Source organism: Falco punctatus (genome assembly GCF_963210335.1).
Source record: "Falco punctatus genome assembly, chromosome: 3".
Classification (NCBI taxonomy): domain Eukaryota; kingdom Metazoa; phylum Chordata; class Aves; order Falconiformes; family Falconidae; genus Falco; species Falco punctatus.
The window spans coordinates 32,703,784-32,722,299 of NC_137582.1; the positions used below are offsets into that span (position 1 = coordinate 32,703,784).

Sequence of the window (18,516 nt, forward strand, 5' to 3'; positions counted from 1 at the left end):
GTCCACCTGTGCCACTCAGCACAGGGAAGAGGTAGAGGAACTGGGAGTGAAGCTGAGCCTGGGAAGAAGGAAGTGGTGGGGGGAAGGTGTTTTTACAATTTGGTTTTTCGTTCTCATTACCCTGCTCTGATTTGAATGGTAATAAATTAAACTAATTTCCCCAAGTCAAGTCTGTTTTGCCCCTGATGGTAATTGTGATCTCCTGGTTCGTATCTTGACTCACAAGCCTTTTGATATGTTTTTTCTCCCCTGTCTGTTGGAGGAGGGGAGTGATAGAGTGTTGGCTTTGGTGGGCACCTGGCATCCAGCCAGGGTCAAACCACCACATATTTATATATAAATATATTGGATATCAACACTCACAATCTCAGCTGAAATACTGGTTTTGTAGGTAGGTAGAATTAAGGTAATTCTACTAAGCTCTCAATTTTCCACAGGTTGTGAAAGATGCCTCTCTTTTCCTCAGGCAAATTAGGTCTGAGACAGACCAAATTCAATGTGGACCACAGTTGCTTTGATTTCTGTTGCTTCTATTTCAGACTTGAGGAAAAGTCTGTCGGTTGTTGCGGTCTTACTTTTTTCCAGTTGTACTACTTGATCTAGTAAAAGATATTACATCTACTTATAAAGTTCTTTATGTATATTCCAATAAATAACTGTATTAAGCTTTTACACATCTATTGCTGTAAACAGGAATAAGCAGGATCGTGTGTGGCCTGTAAAAGTTACTAATATTTTCAGTAGCATTTTCTTCTTTCTCTACCTGACCAGCATGCATGCAACTAGAGAATCTTAAATAGTCACAACAACACTGTTCATAAATGCCAGTTGCCAAAAACATAATAGGATTATTTTTTCTTTCAGGCATATCTTTTATGGAAGCTGGCTATCTCTAGGTTACATGTAGAAGTTCAGAATATTCTTCTTCCAGGTGGAAAATGGGAAAAATGGGTCCTTGATCGCACTACCGCATTGCACAGCAATGATTCCCACTAGGTGATTTCACATGCAAAAAATGGTATCGCCTATCATCAGCTTCAACAGTCTCACAAAAAACTTTGCTCACTTTTGAAGAATGAGAGCAGGATGAAAGACACCATTCTGCTGATTGTAATGGGCATACACTGCAGCTGACAACACCACAGCAGGTCAGCAGCAGGCTGTGAGGGCACATCAGCAGATCTGGTTCCAGGAAGTTATCCAAAAGGATTTCAGTCCACAAAAGTGCTATATGCAATAAAGTATGCCATCACTAATGCAAAAAGGGGTCTAGATACAGAAAATATCCATTTACTACTTAAATAAAATATCTGATCTATGTATCAGCTCTCCTGTTTGTGGCAATGGGTATCAGGAAGCAAAACCCAAGAATTTGCAAGAGAATACAGGTCAAAAAGCCACTCTTCTTCCTAACAAAAGTCATGTAACAGGGTCACACTCAAATACAAGTAAGTGAAGCTGACACAGACTATTTTTTAAAGTAGTTTCAAAATGTGTGGGATTGTATTGAAGATACGCAGTTTACCCAACAGACCTTCAAGCAAAACAGGAATGGAAAACTTCACCACAAACCACACAAGATACCCCCTTATTGTAGAGTTCTATTCAGACTTCTGGGAACCAGATGATGTCTTGGACACCACCACAAAGGAAACATTTCAAACATCCAAAACTGAGGCAATGAACCTCAGACTATGTATAGGGACTTTGTGCAATTTACCTATAAATGTGATTGTGGTAAATATCACATCACCAACATACTTTGGTCAATCAAGTGGCAAAGCCTAACTGGCAATTAAAAGAGCTAAGATTATATGAAAGAAAGCTCTAAAGTAAGGGAAAAATGGAGGGCAATATATGTTTGAATGGAGAAATACTCCAACATCCCACAGATTCCCATAAAAACAATGTTATACACAGCTCAGTGCGGATACAAGGGAGCATCTTGGTGCCATAGCAGAACTGGCAAAATGGAAGATGAAAACTAAGAAAAAGGAAGACTAATGTGCAAAGGTCAAAGCCTGTATGATCAAGAAGCTAATAAGCTTCCAAAAATACGAGGTGGAAAACTGGAAAGGCTTAAATTATGAGACTAAATCAAGCAGATGGCAGACTTGGACACAATCTTTTGTCCAAGATGGGCAAGGACAACTGTACCAAATTTGGCTAAGTTATTTCTGGCTCTGGCTTGGTTCTAGCTCCTTTCTTAATAAGAAGTGTTCTGAGAAAAATAGACTTTGTCATGTCCTTACTAGGAAAGAAAATTATCTCGGGTGACCTATCCCTGCTGCCACTTAGAAGGATACTGGCAATTGCCCCACGCACTCTGCACAGCATTGTCTGGGCTTGGGTAAGAGTTCAGCTCAGTGAATGCCTGTGATGCAATGTGTTTCACATAAGCTTCTAAATACCCTCTTGATTTTTTCCACATTAAATTGTCTTTTCTCTTATTGATGAAATAACCCCTATAAATCCACAGACCTTAATGACAGAGTAGATCATTAAGCTTGCATATTTTCATGTTTAAAAGTCCTGTTGTTTATGTCTAAGTTGTTATTTACCAGAGAAACTTGGATCAGTCAAATATTCATACATTAAAAATTACTCTAAATGCCTGCTGCAGCTCAGTGACTCTAAATTCAATTAAAGGCATTTTTCTAAAGCTTGAAAATATTTTCCTTCTTTGTTTCATGTAACAAGCTCTTGAGCAATTTGCTTTGTTAACAAGATGTTATTTTCCCCACTGCCTGCAGACACTAATGTGTTATTACTTGGTTACTTGCATTAATCTTAATGATTAAGATAAAAAACCAGGGGAGCAGTTAGCTGAAAAAAAAAAAAAGACATACAGGGATTTGTACAAAGTATTTTATGAACTTATATGAAAAAAAGTGTGCATATCAAATTTTGGTAACTCATCTCTGACAAAGTTACTCCAACATTTTTCTTAAGAATGAGAAGTGATTTAATAATTGACATCTGGGCCAACCTCAACAACAGTGTTTTTAATTCACATTTCAGAGTCCTTCCCATCCTCATATACCTTTCACATTCCATCATTGTTCAACATGCCAAAACAGTAAATGCCTCTGAGCCAAGTTTAGATTTTGAACCCCAGATAGATCTTATGGAAAACATTTGTCAGAAAAAGTAAGTTCTTTAGAGGGCAGTTTCTTAATGGTGAGATAATAACTGCTAAGCATGTTGCTTACTGATACATAAGACCCTTCATAAGCATTAGGAAAGAGGACATAGTTGAAACTGCTACGGTGGAGAAGGCACAATGTCCTAATGATGGAGCTCTGCGCTGAAAAGACACATGGTTCTACTTCTCTCTTGGCTGCTGACCTACCATTTTATTTCAGAGGAGGGAGTTCACCTCTCTGGGTCATTACCCCTCTTTTCTTACCATAGGCATGACCACAAGAAACTTCGATGATAATTGCAATGAAAATAACCAAAATAATTTAAAATCTCTGACTGGTAGGTTTAAGTTTGTAAGAAACCACATTTTAAAAGCACCGTCTTTGGGAGAGATTGTTCCATTCATTTTTCACATGAGGGTACCCTTGTTTGGGTACAGTGGCGAGATGTGTGGAGCAGTCTGTGACAACTTCATGCTGCTGTCCCTCCTTCCCCAGTCACACACAGTATCCTCTGGGACAGTCCGATCCCAAGGGGCTGGTGGCAGAAAAGGGGTCAGAAAAGAGACTGCAGATGATGAGAATATCAAAGGACTTTCAGGAAATTAGGAAGTCTGATAAGAATATAAAGACAGCTATTGTCTGCTCTGATGGCCCCTGCCCTTGCTGCCAAGACACTTCCTTAGACTTTGGGATTAAGAAACTTTTACAAAGAGCAATTCCTAACTTAAAAGTAACAAACAAACTAAGATAGACAGATCTAACAGGACTTGCCTAACTTCACTTTGTACACCAAAAACAGAACCAGGAAAATATTCTAATTTCTGATTCCCAGACTGCTTTTGTATTTACTACTTCATACTGGCTTTAGATTTAAAATGGTCATACCATAAAAATGTTGCCTTGGCTCACTGATTACAATCTGGTAACCAGCTAGAGAAAATACATAAATCTGAATGAGTGGAACACACACACACACAAAACTTACACAATTATCTTCTGTTTTGTATTTATATTCCACTTCTTTCACATTTTTCAAGTTCAGTGTCTTTGCTCTGTAATCAATACACAGAGAAATTCTGTAAGGCAAATCGTTAGCAGTCTGGAACAGAAGCAGCAAGAGACACACCCCAAAACTACAGCATAGAACTTTAAAGTTGTGACAATGAATCCATACGTATTTTCAAGCATATATAGGTTGGGGGGTTTTTGGGGTTGTTTTTTTTTTTGTGTGTGATAATGATCCAGCTGAAGAGTAAAAGGCACATTTTAAAGTTGCAATATATCACTTTGAAGATACGAATAATGGAAATTTATGGTAAATAAAATCTTAATTTTAAGTTTCTGTTTTGTAGCTGGCCAGAGAGCTATTCTTAAGTCAAGGTAGCTAAAACATAATCCACAGCTTCAAAATTAGAAAGGTATAATTAATATTTTTTTACCTGCAAAATCATATTGGAAGGAAAAGAAAAAAAAAAAAAAGAAAAGATAACAGAGAGCTATGGGCCATGAAAACTAAGGACATTTTATTTGTCATTTAAACATTACACTCTAGTTATCAAAGTGAGGGACCTAACTGGAAAAGCCAGTACCCCTGTGCTCTCTACACAGCCAGTGAAAAGAGGACGTTGCCTTGACAGGGCAGCTCAGTGTAGGACCTTCTGCTTCAATACATCCCTTGTGCAGAACAAGAAGACTAAAAAACCAGCTATCAACTGAGCTCTGTGCCTAAAGCAGGTAATAGAAATAATACCAGAATACAAACATTTACTAGATGCGTCAATGTGCAAGGAGTATTTGCAGGTACTGGGGTTGGCTAAATGAGGCTTGCAAAAGTCAGCTGTTCTCTCCTGTTTGCATAAATCAAGCTGTAGCTGCTGCTGGTTTTAATACATTCTGATATATAATGTACTACGTCCAATACTCTGGCATCTGAGCAGAAACTTCACAATAAATCATCTATGGTATTTTTCTTGCTTCGCTTTTGCTGACACCTTTACCCATGGCTTACTACATGTTCTCCTGCTAACCTCATCTGCGCAGTACAGATTTTAAGTCTATTAGCTGTTCAGTGCCTTTAGATTGCAGGGACAATCATGTGCAACCTGACTGAAGAGAACAGAAAACACTGGCAACAGTCTTATTTACTTTAATTAGTGCACGTTCAGACTGAGGTCTCTGGTAGACTAGGCAACAAAGGACCATGGTCTTTTGTGTCAGATATCCCTCCCTTTCTGCTGTTGGAGAACCTCAGACGTCCAGGCACAGGGCGTAAACAATGTGAAAACTTGCCTTTTCCTTTACCATCAGGATTTATCAAAAGTTTAGTTGGCTGAGTAGAAGAAGGTTACCACAAATGTACTGATTGATTTTAACAGAAACCATTCTTCTATAATTTGTAATTGCTGTGCAATTTTGAGCTATTTTCATGGTAGTTCTGCAACTTACCCTATGAGAACAGAGCTATTAACTTTAACAAGCATTAAATCGAGCTGTCTGTATTGTGCTTAATTTCAATGTTCGTGCAAACAAGTGCCTGCAAGCAGCAAGTCATTTCTAGTACTGGTGAGCTATGGATTAATTGTGTAGCACAAAATGATCACGAACATCAGCTGATATTTTCCTTTACTCATGATCCAAAGCAGCAACTGTAATGCATGCAAAAGAACATATGAATTTCTGTTTGCTTGTTTCTTTGTCTTCACTTTTCTAATTCATACATAGAATGTATATTTTTTATTAGGTGCTAGAATAGTTGTGCAGTTATGTTTCATCAATAAATATTAGAAGTGCAAATGTCAACAATCAACTCCTGTGCGACATAGTTCCTAGGAGTTTACAAAGGTGCCTAGTTATTAAGACTTGCCAGATACAGTTTCTCCTTAAGGAGCAAACAAATATCTAATGGAAAAAAATAATTTTATTGATCTTCCTGTTGATCCTATGCTACCTTTACCTAATGAATCATACAGATGTGTAATACTAAGAGAAATTACAAAATAATACCCTAGTATGAAATGTCTTGGAGATCCTTAGCCTACAGTAAATACATGTTTGACTTCTTTTGAATTGTAGTATACTGTATTTTCTGCAACTAAAAAACTGGTTTCATTGTTAAATTTAGTATACCATATGTCTATCCTGACTGTGAAGCAATATGGCACCAGAAAGAAGACATAATGATGTGCTACTAGAACATTTCAATAAATTGTTTCTCACCTGGGAAAGCGGAAAATCACGGTTACTATAGTGGAGACAACACCATACAACAGTCCCACGTTAGCAGCAAAACATATTGTAAACACATAGGTACTAACCCATATGATCTTTAAAAGGAGGGAAACAGAAAGATGTGATTAGTTGTTTTCATTTTTGTAACAATGTGCATTTTATGAATCAGAAATAAAGATTTAAAAAATGAAGATAGTTTCTCAGAGGTGAACATTTGGATCTTTGAACTGGCAGATATTGCAGACTGAATTAGTGATTTGAAAAAATGCCCCTCTATGGGAGAACACATATGACATGGCACTACTCATGCCAATGCTCACAGAGGCTCCTTTCAGAGTTACTTAAAATAACATATGTAGTTGCACTAACAGCATGACTCAGAACAAACTTAGTTGTTTTGTAAACCCTGTATTTATTTTTCACATTCAAAGGTTTTGTCAGTTTCTTCACTGCACACATTTAAAATCCTCCTTTCCTTTTACACAATGAGGTACCCTAAAGGTCAAATACAGAGAGCTCTTTTTCCACTAATTGTGTAAGTGAGAATCATAATTTGCAAAAAGGTTAATTAAAAGTGGCATTTATCAAAGTACAGCTGCCTAAACCAACTCTATAACAAATAAAAAGTATCGGGGAATTAATTTCTTTATTTGGAAATGGTGAGGTTTCAGATTACTTCCCCATCTTTCAATATTTGATTAATAAAACTTTGGGTTAATTTTAAATACAATTAAAAAAATACAAAGAAGAGTATCTGAAACAAACATCACTTTGGCAAGGAATTTAAAATATTAAAAAAACCAAAAGATTTTAACATTTGAATTTTTAAAAAATATTTTCTAAACAGAAATGACCAATTATATTTCCATGCATCAATGTTGTGTAGGGCTGAGAAATATCCAGTTTTTACGATTCAAAGGAGAAAAGAACAAATTACTTGATTTCTGATAGCAACCTAATGTCTGCACAAATTTCTTTCCTTGAGGGAGCCTTAAGCAAAGACTGCCACATAATCTTTATATAAAAAGTGTTAAAGAAAAATGGAAAGTATTTTCACTCCTCTAGATATACCGATCTCCACAGGTGCCTGTTTCAACAATTACAGCACTTCTTGTTAATGTTTGCAGAGGAACAGATCACGTTACAATGGCACAATCAGTGTTAAAATTATCCTTTCTGATGCTTTCACTCAGCTCAGGAAAGCCAGAGACAATAGAATACTTTCAGCTTAACCACAGGAATTTCGTCAAGCAGATTTCAGAACAGTTAGTTTATGAATAATACAGTATAAGTCATACCATACTAATTTGTGCTTCACAGAGGACAGTGTGTTACATGACTCTACCAAGAAACCTTTTCCTCCCCCATCTTCAAAACTCTAAGCCGTTGCAAAAGGCTTTTGCAGTCTCTTCTACAGCACAGCTGCTAGGTAAAGAGTTAGTTCATTCTTTGAAATGGTGCTTGATCTCCAGTTATATTTTAAAATTACATCTTTTACAAGTTGTTGCATATATATTTGCAAAGAATACCTTTATAAGCAACAAATACTGAGTTCTGATTAATCAGTGAGAAAATTATAACATTTACAAATCAAATATATATTTATGAAGGAGCTCACTGGACATGAAAGGGCTAAGGGAAGTACTACAAACCTGAAATTCAGGCAGGATCAAGAATTATCAGTCCTGATAAGCGTGAACCCTTCCCAGCACCTGAGATCAAGCAATCCACTTCAGCTGCAGACCTGAGCCTCATCACATGTAACTATATCACTGCTGCAAGACCTGCAAAATTCTTCTGTCTCAGAATAAAATGGAAAGCATGCAAATACAAGGTCTATATAAGAAGAATCAAAGCCAAAAATGTTTAAGTACTGCTGAGTACTGCAAAAGTTAGTTGACTGGGTCTTCAGCAGCCTAATATCTTACATCTTAAATGTAAACAGAGACTGCCATTGTTGTAGAGGACCAGCCAAAACAATCATATTCTCATCTGTCAGTCACTGGTTCAGTGCTTTGTACTGGCCTGGAGTCAGAACTTTTTAAGGTAGGGTAGCATCAAACTGGTAGAAAAAAGTTATCTTGATATGACAGACATTTTTTTAAATCATAGGTTGTCACTAGTTCAGCAAAGAAGTCATAAAAATATCAAAGTTCTCTTTAGCAACTTATTTCAAGATGACTATTAAAAACTCCAGGACAGATAGAATGTAATCATTCTTCAAATCTCAGCAATAATGTGTTACAGGCACATTTTATTCTCAAAAGTCAAAACAAAATCCACCTTCAAAGTATGTCTGTACTGTAAAAATTAAAAAAAAAAATTCTAAAGAAATTCTAAACAAGCAGAAGATAGGGATTTATGTTGAATCCTGCATATATCAGAAAGTGTTAGAAGCATTGAGAGGTACAGTGACTGTCTATATACAGCAGCTGCCTCTGAAACTCGGTGGACAGTGTGTTTCCACCTAGACCTTTTCATCTCACAGAGTCTACACATACACCACTGAGGGGAGTCTAAAATTGGAACTTGCTAGTAAAAAACCATATAAATAGGAGAAGTGGGAGAATACTCTGTGAGCCAATGGCTAAACAATGCAATACTAAGGTACTGTGATACTAAATGTTTCTGTAGCACTTCAAAATCAGATTATAAATTTCCTTTTTTGTTGCAAATTGAGGAGATGATCAGCTATTGCCTGAATGGGTAGGGCTTCATTTCACTTGGCTTAACAATCTACAGTACAGATGCCTACAGCTGGGTGAGCTGTCCACATTCCCATCATAATCAATGGAGATGTAGTTATAAGAGTGAAGAGAAATCTGGATGCAGTTCATCTAACTCCCACCTGATTATGCTGGTGCCTACTTGAGGAAGAGATGAATCGTACCCTAACATGCCTTGACTGACCAGCTCTGGACTGTCTGTAACGTGAGGTTGTGATGGCTCGCTCAAACAGAGGCCCATGCAGCAGTCACCAGCACACAGCCAAAGGAAGAATCTTACTGAAGTCCTGTTCACTCAGTGAGTACCTTGGCAAGGAAGATGCTGGAGTCCTGGAGGAGGGTCTGGCTCCACAGAGGCTGAGTAGCACACCCAAGCTTCTACATCCTTCTGCAGGCAAGTGACTGATGTGTGCATACATCCTCAGGGTACCCTTCCTCAAAACTTACGATTCATCCAGCTCTGGGCTCCCCAGTTCAAGAGAGACAGGGAACTGCTGGAGAGGGCCAGCACAGGGCTACGAAGATGATGAGGTGGCTGGAACATCTCCCTCATGCGGAAAGGCTGAGGGAGCTGGGGCTTGTTTAGCCTAGGGAGAAGGCTGAGAGGGGATCTTATCAATGCACACAGGTATCTGAAGGGTGAGTCTCAGGAGGACAGGGCCAGGCTCTTTTCAGTGGTGCCCAGTGACAGGACAAGGGGCAGCGGGCACAATCTGCAACTTGAGAATTTCCACCTGAATGTGAGGAAAAACTTCTTTACCTTGGGCATGACAGAGCTCTGGCACAGGCTGCCCAGAGAGGCTGTGGAGTCTCCTTCTCTGGAGACATTCAAAATCTACCTGCACACGATTCTGTGCAGCCTGCTCTAGGAGAACCTGCCTTAGCAGGGCGTTGGACTAGCTGATGTCCAGAGGCCCCTTCCACCCCTGACCGTTCTGTGATTTGGTGATTCTGTGAAGTGTTGAAGTGAGGACCACCGCAGCTGTACAGCAGGAACTGCTTAATAGTAAAGTGGTATACGGTAGTTCTTTAATATAATTTTTCACAAGCATTCCATACACAATGGTTGAGAGGGTATTTGATTGCAAACTGCCCTGGAGACAGATGGACTGATCTAAATAATATTCTTTAAGAAGAATTTATATGGTAATCATACTTCCAACGGATTAAGCATTTGTAAATTCCTTCCCACCCCACCGAGACTAAATACAGCAAAAGTATTATAACTCAGGGTAGTATATTCACTAATGCAGGAAAGATATAAAATCTCCATAGCCCTAGGATGTCATAAGCTAGAAGTATCCATGTAAAATTACTATCATAGAAGAGACAGCTTCCTACTTTGTGGAAAATCGTTTATATAGCAGAGCCCTCAGAGCTCTCAGAGTCCTCTCACAAACTGGGACCCCTGTGTGATGAATAGCTGAACAAATCTAAAAGTCCATCTGCCTACTGAGGATAATATGTTAAAAAGTTCTAAAAATACAAGTAATTGCACCAGTTTGCTCCAAAATTCCATGGAAGACCCTCCCAGGTCCCCTCCTCCAACTATTTCAACAAAATAGTTTGACAGGGTGGTTGGATCCATGTCTCAGAAACCCACACTGGCAAGATCTTGGAGGCTACTTGTCGAAAATGTGACCCTCCTTGTTGGATCCACTTTAACTGCTGAATTAGTATCATCTTTACATCCTTACATACTTCTACATTTAAAAGGATTATGTTTTAAAAAGAACTAATCAACAAATGAATATTACTCATCCTGTTTGCGCTCCATGAGAAGCTTAAAGAAGCATGAAGGAGCAAGGTAACAAACCCCATGATATTCTGTTTCCTTGCACTATCATTTACCAGACCTGTAAGCGTAACAAACCTGACTTCTATGCTACGTGACACACACCCTTCAAAGAATCAGTTCCAGAAAGGACAGCTGCTAATTATTTCCAAATGTTTTGTTAGAATTTCTATCTTCAAAACACTTTGGATAACCTGAGTAGTGGAACGGATTCATTACCAGTGTGTTGTCGATTGCTGGGGTGAACCTTTTCAGGCCAAAACCAACACCAATGTAGTTACTCAAATCCCTGGGCTTGGTGGGGCTCCTCAGACCAGGCAGCAATGTAAGATCAACGTTTATAGCCTTACTTTAGATTATACTGCTTAAAGGAAGATGATTTACCCTGTCAGGCTAAGAACTCATGGTATAACCACTTGAAGGTAAATTATTGTTCAGCTATGTTCATTCAAAAAGATAAACCCAGCAAACTCCCCCACTCTATAACCTCTCTTTGAGATATAATGACACATGTCAGAGATGTACTAACTAACTAATCACCCATTCTTTCCTGCCAAACCCACAAAAGTAAAAATCAGTCAGGCTAGTCTATCTGTGAAGATGCATCAAACATAGTGAGATTACAGAATATGCTGCTGGAAAACTTATCTACTTATTATCTCAATGCATTAATAGAGAAGCTATCTCTCTCTTCTATAACTACCGATTTTCTTTAGTCCACTGTCCCCAAAATAATTCCTGATCCACATCATACACCATTTGCGTCACTGGCAATATGGGATAAGTTGAAGATCAATACAGTACAAGTGATAGAAAATATTTTCAAAATTTTGCTGCTTGAGGAACACAAGATTTCCTGAAAGACAGACCTTTTCTTCTGGATGATAAAAAAATCATCCACCAAACAAATACCCACAACAACAAAAACCCACCATAGTCTTCTGCAATGAAATGTGAAAAATCTCGCATAGCCATACTTGATGTTGTTTACTTAGTGCTGCTTTTCATGCTGAAATCCAGTACTCTTAAAAAAAAAACAACAAAAACACAAGGTTTTATTCAGTCTAAACCTAACATTACTGCTATAGAATAATAAGTCACTGGTGAGTCCAATGAAGTCCAATATTACCTCCAGTAAACTATATTTCTCACCACGGAGAAGGAGGATATGGCCAAAATACCTTTCTGAATACTTGTTAAATAAAACAGAAGTTCCAAAAGCTTTATGAGATGTCAGTATGTATTTATGGAAGTGATTAGAGCTTTTGGTTCCACTAATCATCCAATACATTTAAAAATTCCCTTAGAAGAGAGGTCTAGGAGTCCTCCTAAACCTGGACTCATCTTTCACATTTGCTAGGTATTCTGTGCAAATGTATGTCAGGCTATTCAGAATTTGCATTAAACTAGATTTTCATACTATGTCTCTTTCCATCTCTCTCTTTTTTCTGATGTATTCCTCCTCTCATACTGCAGAGTCTTTCATTATGATCAAACAGTAGCACTCTGCAAAATCTGAAAAAGTTAAGGCAATTTACTCACAGCACCCTCAGACATGTATCTTTCTGCATCTCTACCGTTCCCAGTTGTGTTTGTCCTGTACCTGTACCATTCCATAGCCCCAGAGGACAGAGATAACAGAATCTCTTCAATAATACTACACTAGCAAAAGCATGCTAACCACTTAGAGAATGCACACAAAATTAGACACACATCTGCTCAGATTAACCTGATCTGTCCACATACACATCTTTAGCATTAAATCAGGTTTGATTCTTTATCATTCACTAAAATTCCATTTTTTAACACAATTGACATTATAGATACTGTTATTTGGTGATAGAAAATAAGCCGATAGTACACAAAACCCTTAATAATAACGGCTCAGACTTATCTCTTCTGGGTCACGGTACTATTAAAGTTTATTTAGCAGGTATAGGGTCTCAGAAAAACCGCCTTAGGTTATGTTTCACTTACCCAGTCTATTCTATCCACGTTCCAGTATTTTTTTAAGTCACGGAACTGCATTAGCATCCCCTTTAAGCCCACAACAATAATGCTTGCTAGCACACACTGCATAGAAATAAAAAACAAAGGCTGTTTTCAGAACTGGTAGTGAAAATAAATGTTATTTTTTCAATCTAGTGGTCAATATTGTAATTCATCTATCAAAAATCTGAAGTTAGTGTTTCAAAAATGGGATGAACACAGGTGTCCTTGTGACACAAGCAGTAACAGTATCAAACCCATTTTTCTTTTCCTGAAGACAACCTATAGGCCACCTAATTGTGAGACAAAAATGACAGACATTAAAGGCAAAAAATCAATTAACTCTGAGGCAAACAAAATACTTTATTGATCTCTGAATCAGAAAGGGGAAGGAGATGGCTGAAGAAATAATCTGGAACCAAAAATGATGGAGTACAAAACGATGGACTTGCAGTGCATAGGTGGGGAGGGCTAAAAAAAGCAGAATAAAAAAGAAATAAAACATTAAGAAAGCAACACAGAAAAGGATTTTTAAACCATGGGAAAAGAAGCCTACAGGAAAACAGTTAAAATTTACATATAATCCGTACAAAAAATGAAGGGAAGAAAGCAGGATAGTAAGAAAAAGGACATATTGTGCACCCATCTTCAAGTGTCCTTGCTTTGCATGGTTAAAATAAGCTATGAAAGCATCTGTGTTTGAAAAGTGAGAACTTTCAAACGACGCTGTAAACAATAGCACAAAGTGAATTTAAAGCACTGTTGACTTAAAATTTAATGTACAAACATGGCAAAATTACGGATAATTATGGAGATGTATTTTGCATCTTTGACATGCCTCTAATTAAAATTCACTATTAATTGTAATACCAAGCTAGATATGGCTTATGTGAAAACACACCACATTGCTTTTCAGAGCCTTAGTGCAGATGTATTCCATGACAGAGATAAGAATACCTTATAATCTTTCTGTAATTAAGCTTAGATCACTGTCTACAATCATTTGTGTCAAATTTATCTGAAAAGCAAAGTCATCCATTATATGCATAACTAAAGAAAAATTGAGGTTCTTCATTAATTTCTACCACACTGTCGATTTACAAATCCACAGCAATCTGGATGTATATTTTTCATAAACTATGTGCCAAAAGTAAGTAGAAAGGAAATGCTTTCTTATATACTTATGTGATAGCCTATATATTCAACTATACATGTGTAAAATCTGTATGTATTATGTTGTCACCTCTGTATTTTATGATTTCAAGACTTGCTGTGCCCTTACTTTTCTTTCCCCCATTAAAATTAGAGCTGTTTTAGAAGTAGCATGATCTTTTCCTGAAAGAAATGAAGTCATTAGCAAATGTTTAATATAATCTTTTAAAAAGATGATAAGTACCATACCATAGGCAGCCAGTACAGCATAGGTCCAATTGCATAGATCACCACAAGAATTAATACACAAGAGATAAGGCAAGCCACCTAAAACAATAAACAAGAAAAACAGATGATTCAGGCTAAAAAAAAGAGGAAAAAAGTAAAATATGTGGAAAGGACTAATTATCAAATATTGCAGACAAAGTCAAGAATGAGATGTTGAAGATGGTAGCTATTAATGTATCTATGGATTGCAGATGCATACGATTTTAGTTTTAATCTCTGGTGACTATCTTCAGCCAACTACAGTGAAAACAAGAGATCTCAACATCTGTGCTTGACTCTGCTGACATCACACAGACACAAACCACAGCATCACTTGCACACTTGGTTATCAAATGGAGTGTGTGTGAGCAGAATCTCATCCCAGAAGTTCTGCAGCACCCACTGTCATTCTGTAACATATTTATAACCATGCACCCTAAATGCTGCACTAAATAACCGATCTGTCATGTGTTGTCATTTTTGCACAAGATTTTTAACTTCTTTTACTGGGATCAACACTAAAAGGAAATTATTGTGTTAAGTCAGAAACCACCAATGATTTCATGTTAATATCAGTAGACTTTAATTTAGAAAGTGTAGGAACATTTTTTTAATATATTAAAAATTATATTTAACACAGGTGACATGAATCCAGACAAATATACTGTCTAAGAACTATGTTTCTTCACAGTATTGTAAGATATTAATTTCATGGAAAACTACAGTAAAATTGCACTCTCCTACTCCACTCTGACTGCTCACACAGCAGAATACTTCTGGTCTCATTAAGATACTGTTCAGATTCACAGAAGGTTTTTGACGATAAGTAGACAGATGCTTACTTTATTTTTGTATTGATAATATGTTTCTTTACTAAAATAATCAGGTTTCATTTTAACAGACAAGTTGTTAAAAACAAAACCAGACAAGTTGTTAAAACACTAGAAAATTAAAGCCATGGTGTACTGAAAAATACCATCAAGAAGGATAGACAGAGTGTTTACAGAAAAAGAGGCACAAAATCTGCTGGTAAAGTCACAAGGAACTTTTCCCTCTTTCCATCTTCCCAAGAGGAAAAAAAAAGAAAAAAAATCATTGATTCCGTTTGAAGGACACTTCTAGCCCGTGATCATAGAATCACAGAATCAGAATGGTTTGGGTTGGAAGGAGCCTTAAAGATCACCTGGTTCCAACCCCCCTGCCATGGGCAGGGACACCTTCCACCAGACCAGGCTGCCCAAAGCCCCATCCAGCCTGGCCTGGAGCACTGCCAGGGATGGGGCATCCACAGCTGCTCTGGACAACCCCTGCCAGGGGCTCACCGCCCTCACAGTTAGAATTTCTTCTTGATACCTAATTTAAATCTACCCTCTCAATTTAAAGCCATTCTCCCTTGTCCTGTCACTACGTGTCCTTGTAAAAAATAGAATCATAGAATAATACAGTCCGTCACTTCTGTTTTCTCCCAGGAAAATATATCACTGGAGAATAAATTACATCACTGAATCCCAGATATAGCTGTTAGAGAAAAAAGGGCTGCATGGAGCCCCTGAATTTTGCATTTCTTTCATGACATATGCCAGAGTAAACTTAGTTCTGTCTGTGTAGTCAAAGGCCAAAGCTGGGAGATTACTTGGACTTTTTTAACAAGTAGCAATTAAGGCTACTTCCACTTTATTTTGAAAATCAGATAGAAGCACTAAATTAAATGCATTTTTTTTTCTAAAACTTTAGTTCAGCCTGTACCATTAAATCCATTAAACACCATTAGAGGGCACTTATGTTACAGTGCTGACTAAATCACATAAAACTGAAAGGGTTTGTGTGTAGTTTGCTGCAGTCTCACAACACAACTCCAAACCTCCTTACTGCCACAGACTTTAAAGTCTATATTGAATCAAACAGGTAAAAATGAATAAGTGGAACCATCAGCTTTTCCAGTAAGACAGCTGCTGCATTCCATGCAGATTGTTAGAAATAACAGAGCAGAGTCATTTCCCAGGACAGAAGGAAAGGGAGAATAGGGAAATACAATGGATAAAATTCAGTAAAAGTTCCAGTGAGCAGTTCCCATAGCCTTAATTCTCCTGTGTACCTCACTGTAACACGTTACCTGTGTTTTGGCGCCTGTACTGTACAAAAGTGCCGTCCGCCCCATTGCTGCAGCACTTGGTATGCAAAAGAAAAATGAAGGAATCACGTTGCTGAGGCCATGAGCCAAAAATTCCTGCAAAGTTATTAAATAGTTGTTAAAAAGAATATGGTTTTTTCCTATTCTGTCATTTCAATGCTTCTTGTCAACAAGGGATTGCAAATATTAGCAATGACAAAGGATGGCCATGTTTTTTGGGAAAAAAAATCACATATGTGTATCATAAAAGATCTCCCAACAGAATATATTTTCTTACAACTCGGAACTAATCTGAATGATAGAACTGCTGAGCAAGAGTCATCAAAAGCAGGAGGCACATTTTGTTCACAGAATAAATGGTATTGCTAAGTTTTGAAGATGAACTTCAACCAAAATATTTACATCTTGATCCATATCTGCTTTTTAACAGGCCAGAGTCTCAAAAAGTGGGATCTGGATGGTGTCCAGGTTGTTTCTGGCTTATGATTCTACTGGAAAAAGACAGCCACTGATTTTATTTCTTTTAAAGCATGCTTTAGTGAAAGTGAAGTACGGTAGCAATACTATCTGCATGCTGTCTTTCATTACAAATGTATTTGGTGTTTATTCACACTCAAAATGCAGCTATGTCTGAACAAAGATTTATAGAAGCTAAAGTGGAGAAGCCACCTTGTATCTGCAGCCTAATCTGAACAGTGTTTTCTACAGAAAGTGCAGCAACTTAGCTACCCAACATCAGCCTTCTTCTCCAGACTACAAGGAGAAAAGACTCAGTACTGCTAGAAGTGCTTAGGACACAAATGTTTTTGTGTCCAGCCATGGTCATAAGTTTGTCTTCACAGCACAGGACAGCATCACCTTAAAGGTCCCCAGACAGCCTCACACACCCACATGCCACCACGCAGAGCCCTGTGCCTGGCCTCTGAATGCAGTGCAGCTATACCACCCCACTGCCATTGTCATCTCTGTTCTCATAGAGGTTTTGCTCTTTTGCTCCATAATTCAATGCAGACACACACATAGTTTCCAACACCTCAGTAATTAAGCTGTGTAAGCCACAAGATCTCTGAAGGTGCAGAAAGACACACAGGTTGCTGTGCTCCATTCAGTGCTCTTGAGCCAACGCAGCGTATCACCCTGAAGTCTAACCTGTATTGAGCTCCAAGCATTTTTCCTTTGCTCCCTAGAAAATATGGCTCTGAAGCATCAACAGAAATTAATGACCTAATCTATTCATTCTGAAAAACAGTTGAGACCTGAGTAGACAAGAACATTCCCACCATATTTTCCAATGATGCAAGAGTTGTAAAGGACATGAAAGGATGTTAGGAAGACCGACCTGTGTAGATAGGGTGTTCAAATAGACCTCCACCTGCAAAACCAACTGTTCTTCATTCAGCCTTGTGTCATTTATCCCAGATCACTTAAGAGAAAGGTGGAGGCAGCATTTTTACCACACAGCACTATTGCTAGTCACCTAAACATGAGCTTTTCTTACCACAGTGCTTGAATTACTGTCTCCGTGGATCTCAGTTTGACTTGGAGTTAATCACCTGCCATGACAAGCAGTGGGGCTGTGCAAAAAGTAACATTTTACTTTTATTTAAGCATCCCACTTTATTTAACTTTGCACAGAAAGCTTCTGTGGCTGCAAATTTCAGGCAGCACTGTCTGAACCCACTCTGCTTCTTTTATAAAAATAAATCTTTATTTGCGATGAGACTTCTACTTAGTGTAAACTTAATTTTATAACATGTTATAAAATGTTATGTCCCGGGGCTATAAGTACCTGGTTTGGTTTTAGGACTGCTTTGTTGCTTCAGTCAGTGGCTGATTTAACATCTTAGCTTGTTTTTAAGAACTCAGCTGCCAGAGAAGATGTCTCATCTTAGAGCACTGGAAACACATTAACACCCCAGGCCTGCACTGAATGCAGCATTACAAGATTATCCTGAAGGATGTGCTTCCCCAAAAGAAGTAGCTTTACCAATTAGGGTGTTCTGCAGAGCAAGGCCTCAGGATCTCACATGGAACATACCCGTTCCTACTGGGCATTCATCTATAAGACATTTCCAAAATGGT

The 18,516-nt window shown here is 37.9% G+C and overlaps 1 protein-coding gene across 5 annotated transcripts in view; it reads right to left on the minus strand.

The window, feature by feature from the left end:
* Positions 1-18,516, minus strand: part of SLC26A7 (solute carrier family 26 member 7) — a 100,088-nt gene that overhangs the window by 18,129 nt on the left and 63,443 nt on the right. For all 5 annotated transcript variants that reach the window (XM_080381834.1, XM_080381832.1, XM_080381833.1 and 2 more), the window contains exons 8-12: positions 16,417-16,530; positions 14,286-14,363; positions 12,873-12,968; positions 6,363-6,469; positions 4,132-4,198 (exon numbers count right to left, since the gene is read on the minus strand). In XM_080381834.1, the coding sequence (XP_080237960.1) occupies positions 4,132-4,198; positions 6,363-6,469; positions 12,873-12,968; positions 14,286-14,363; positions 16,417-16,530 (462 nt within the window). The remainder of the gene's footprint in view (positions 1-4,131; positions 4,199-6,362; positions 6,470-12,872; positions 12,969-14,285; positions 14,364-16,416; positions 16,531-18,516) is intronic.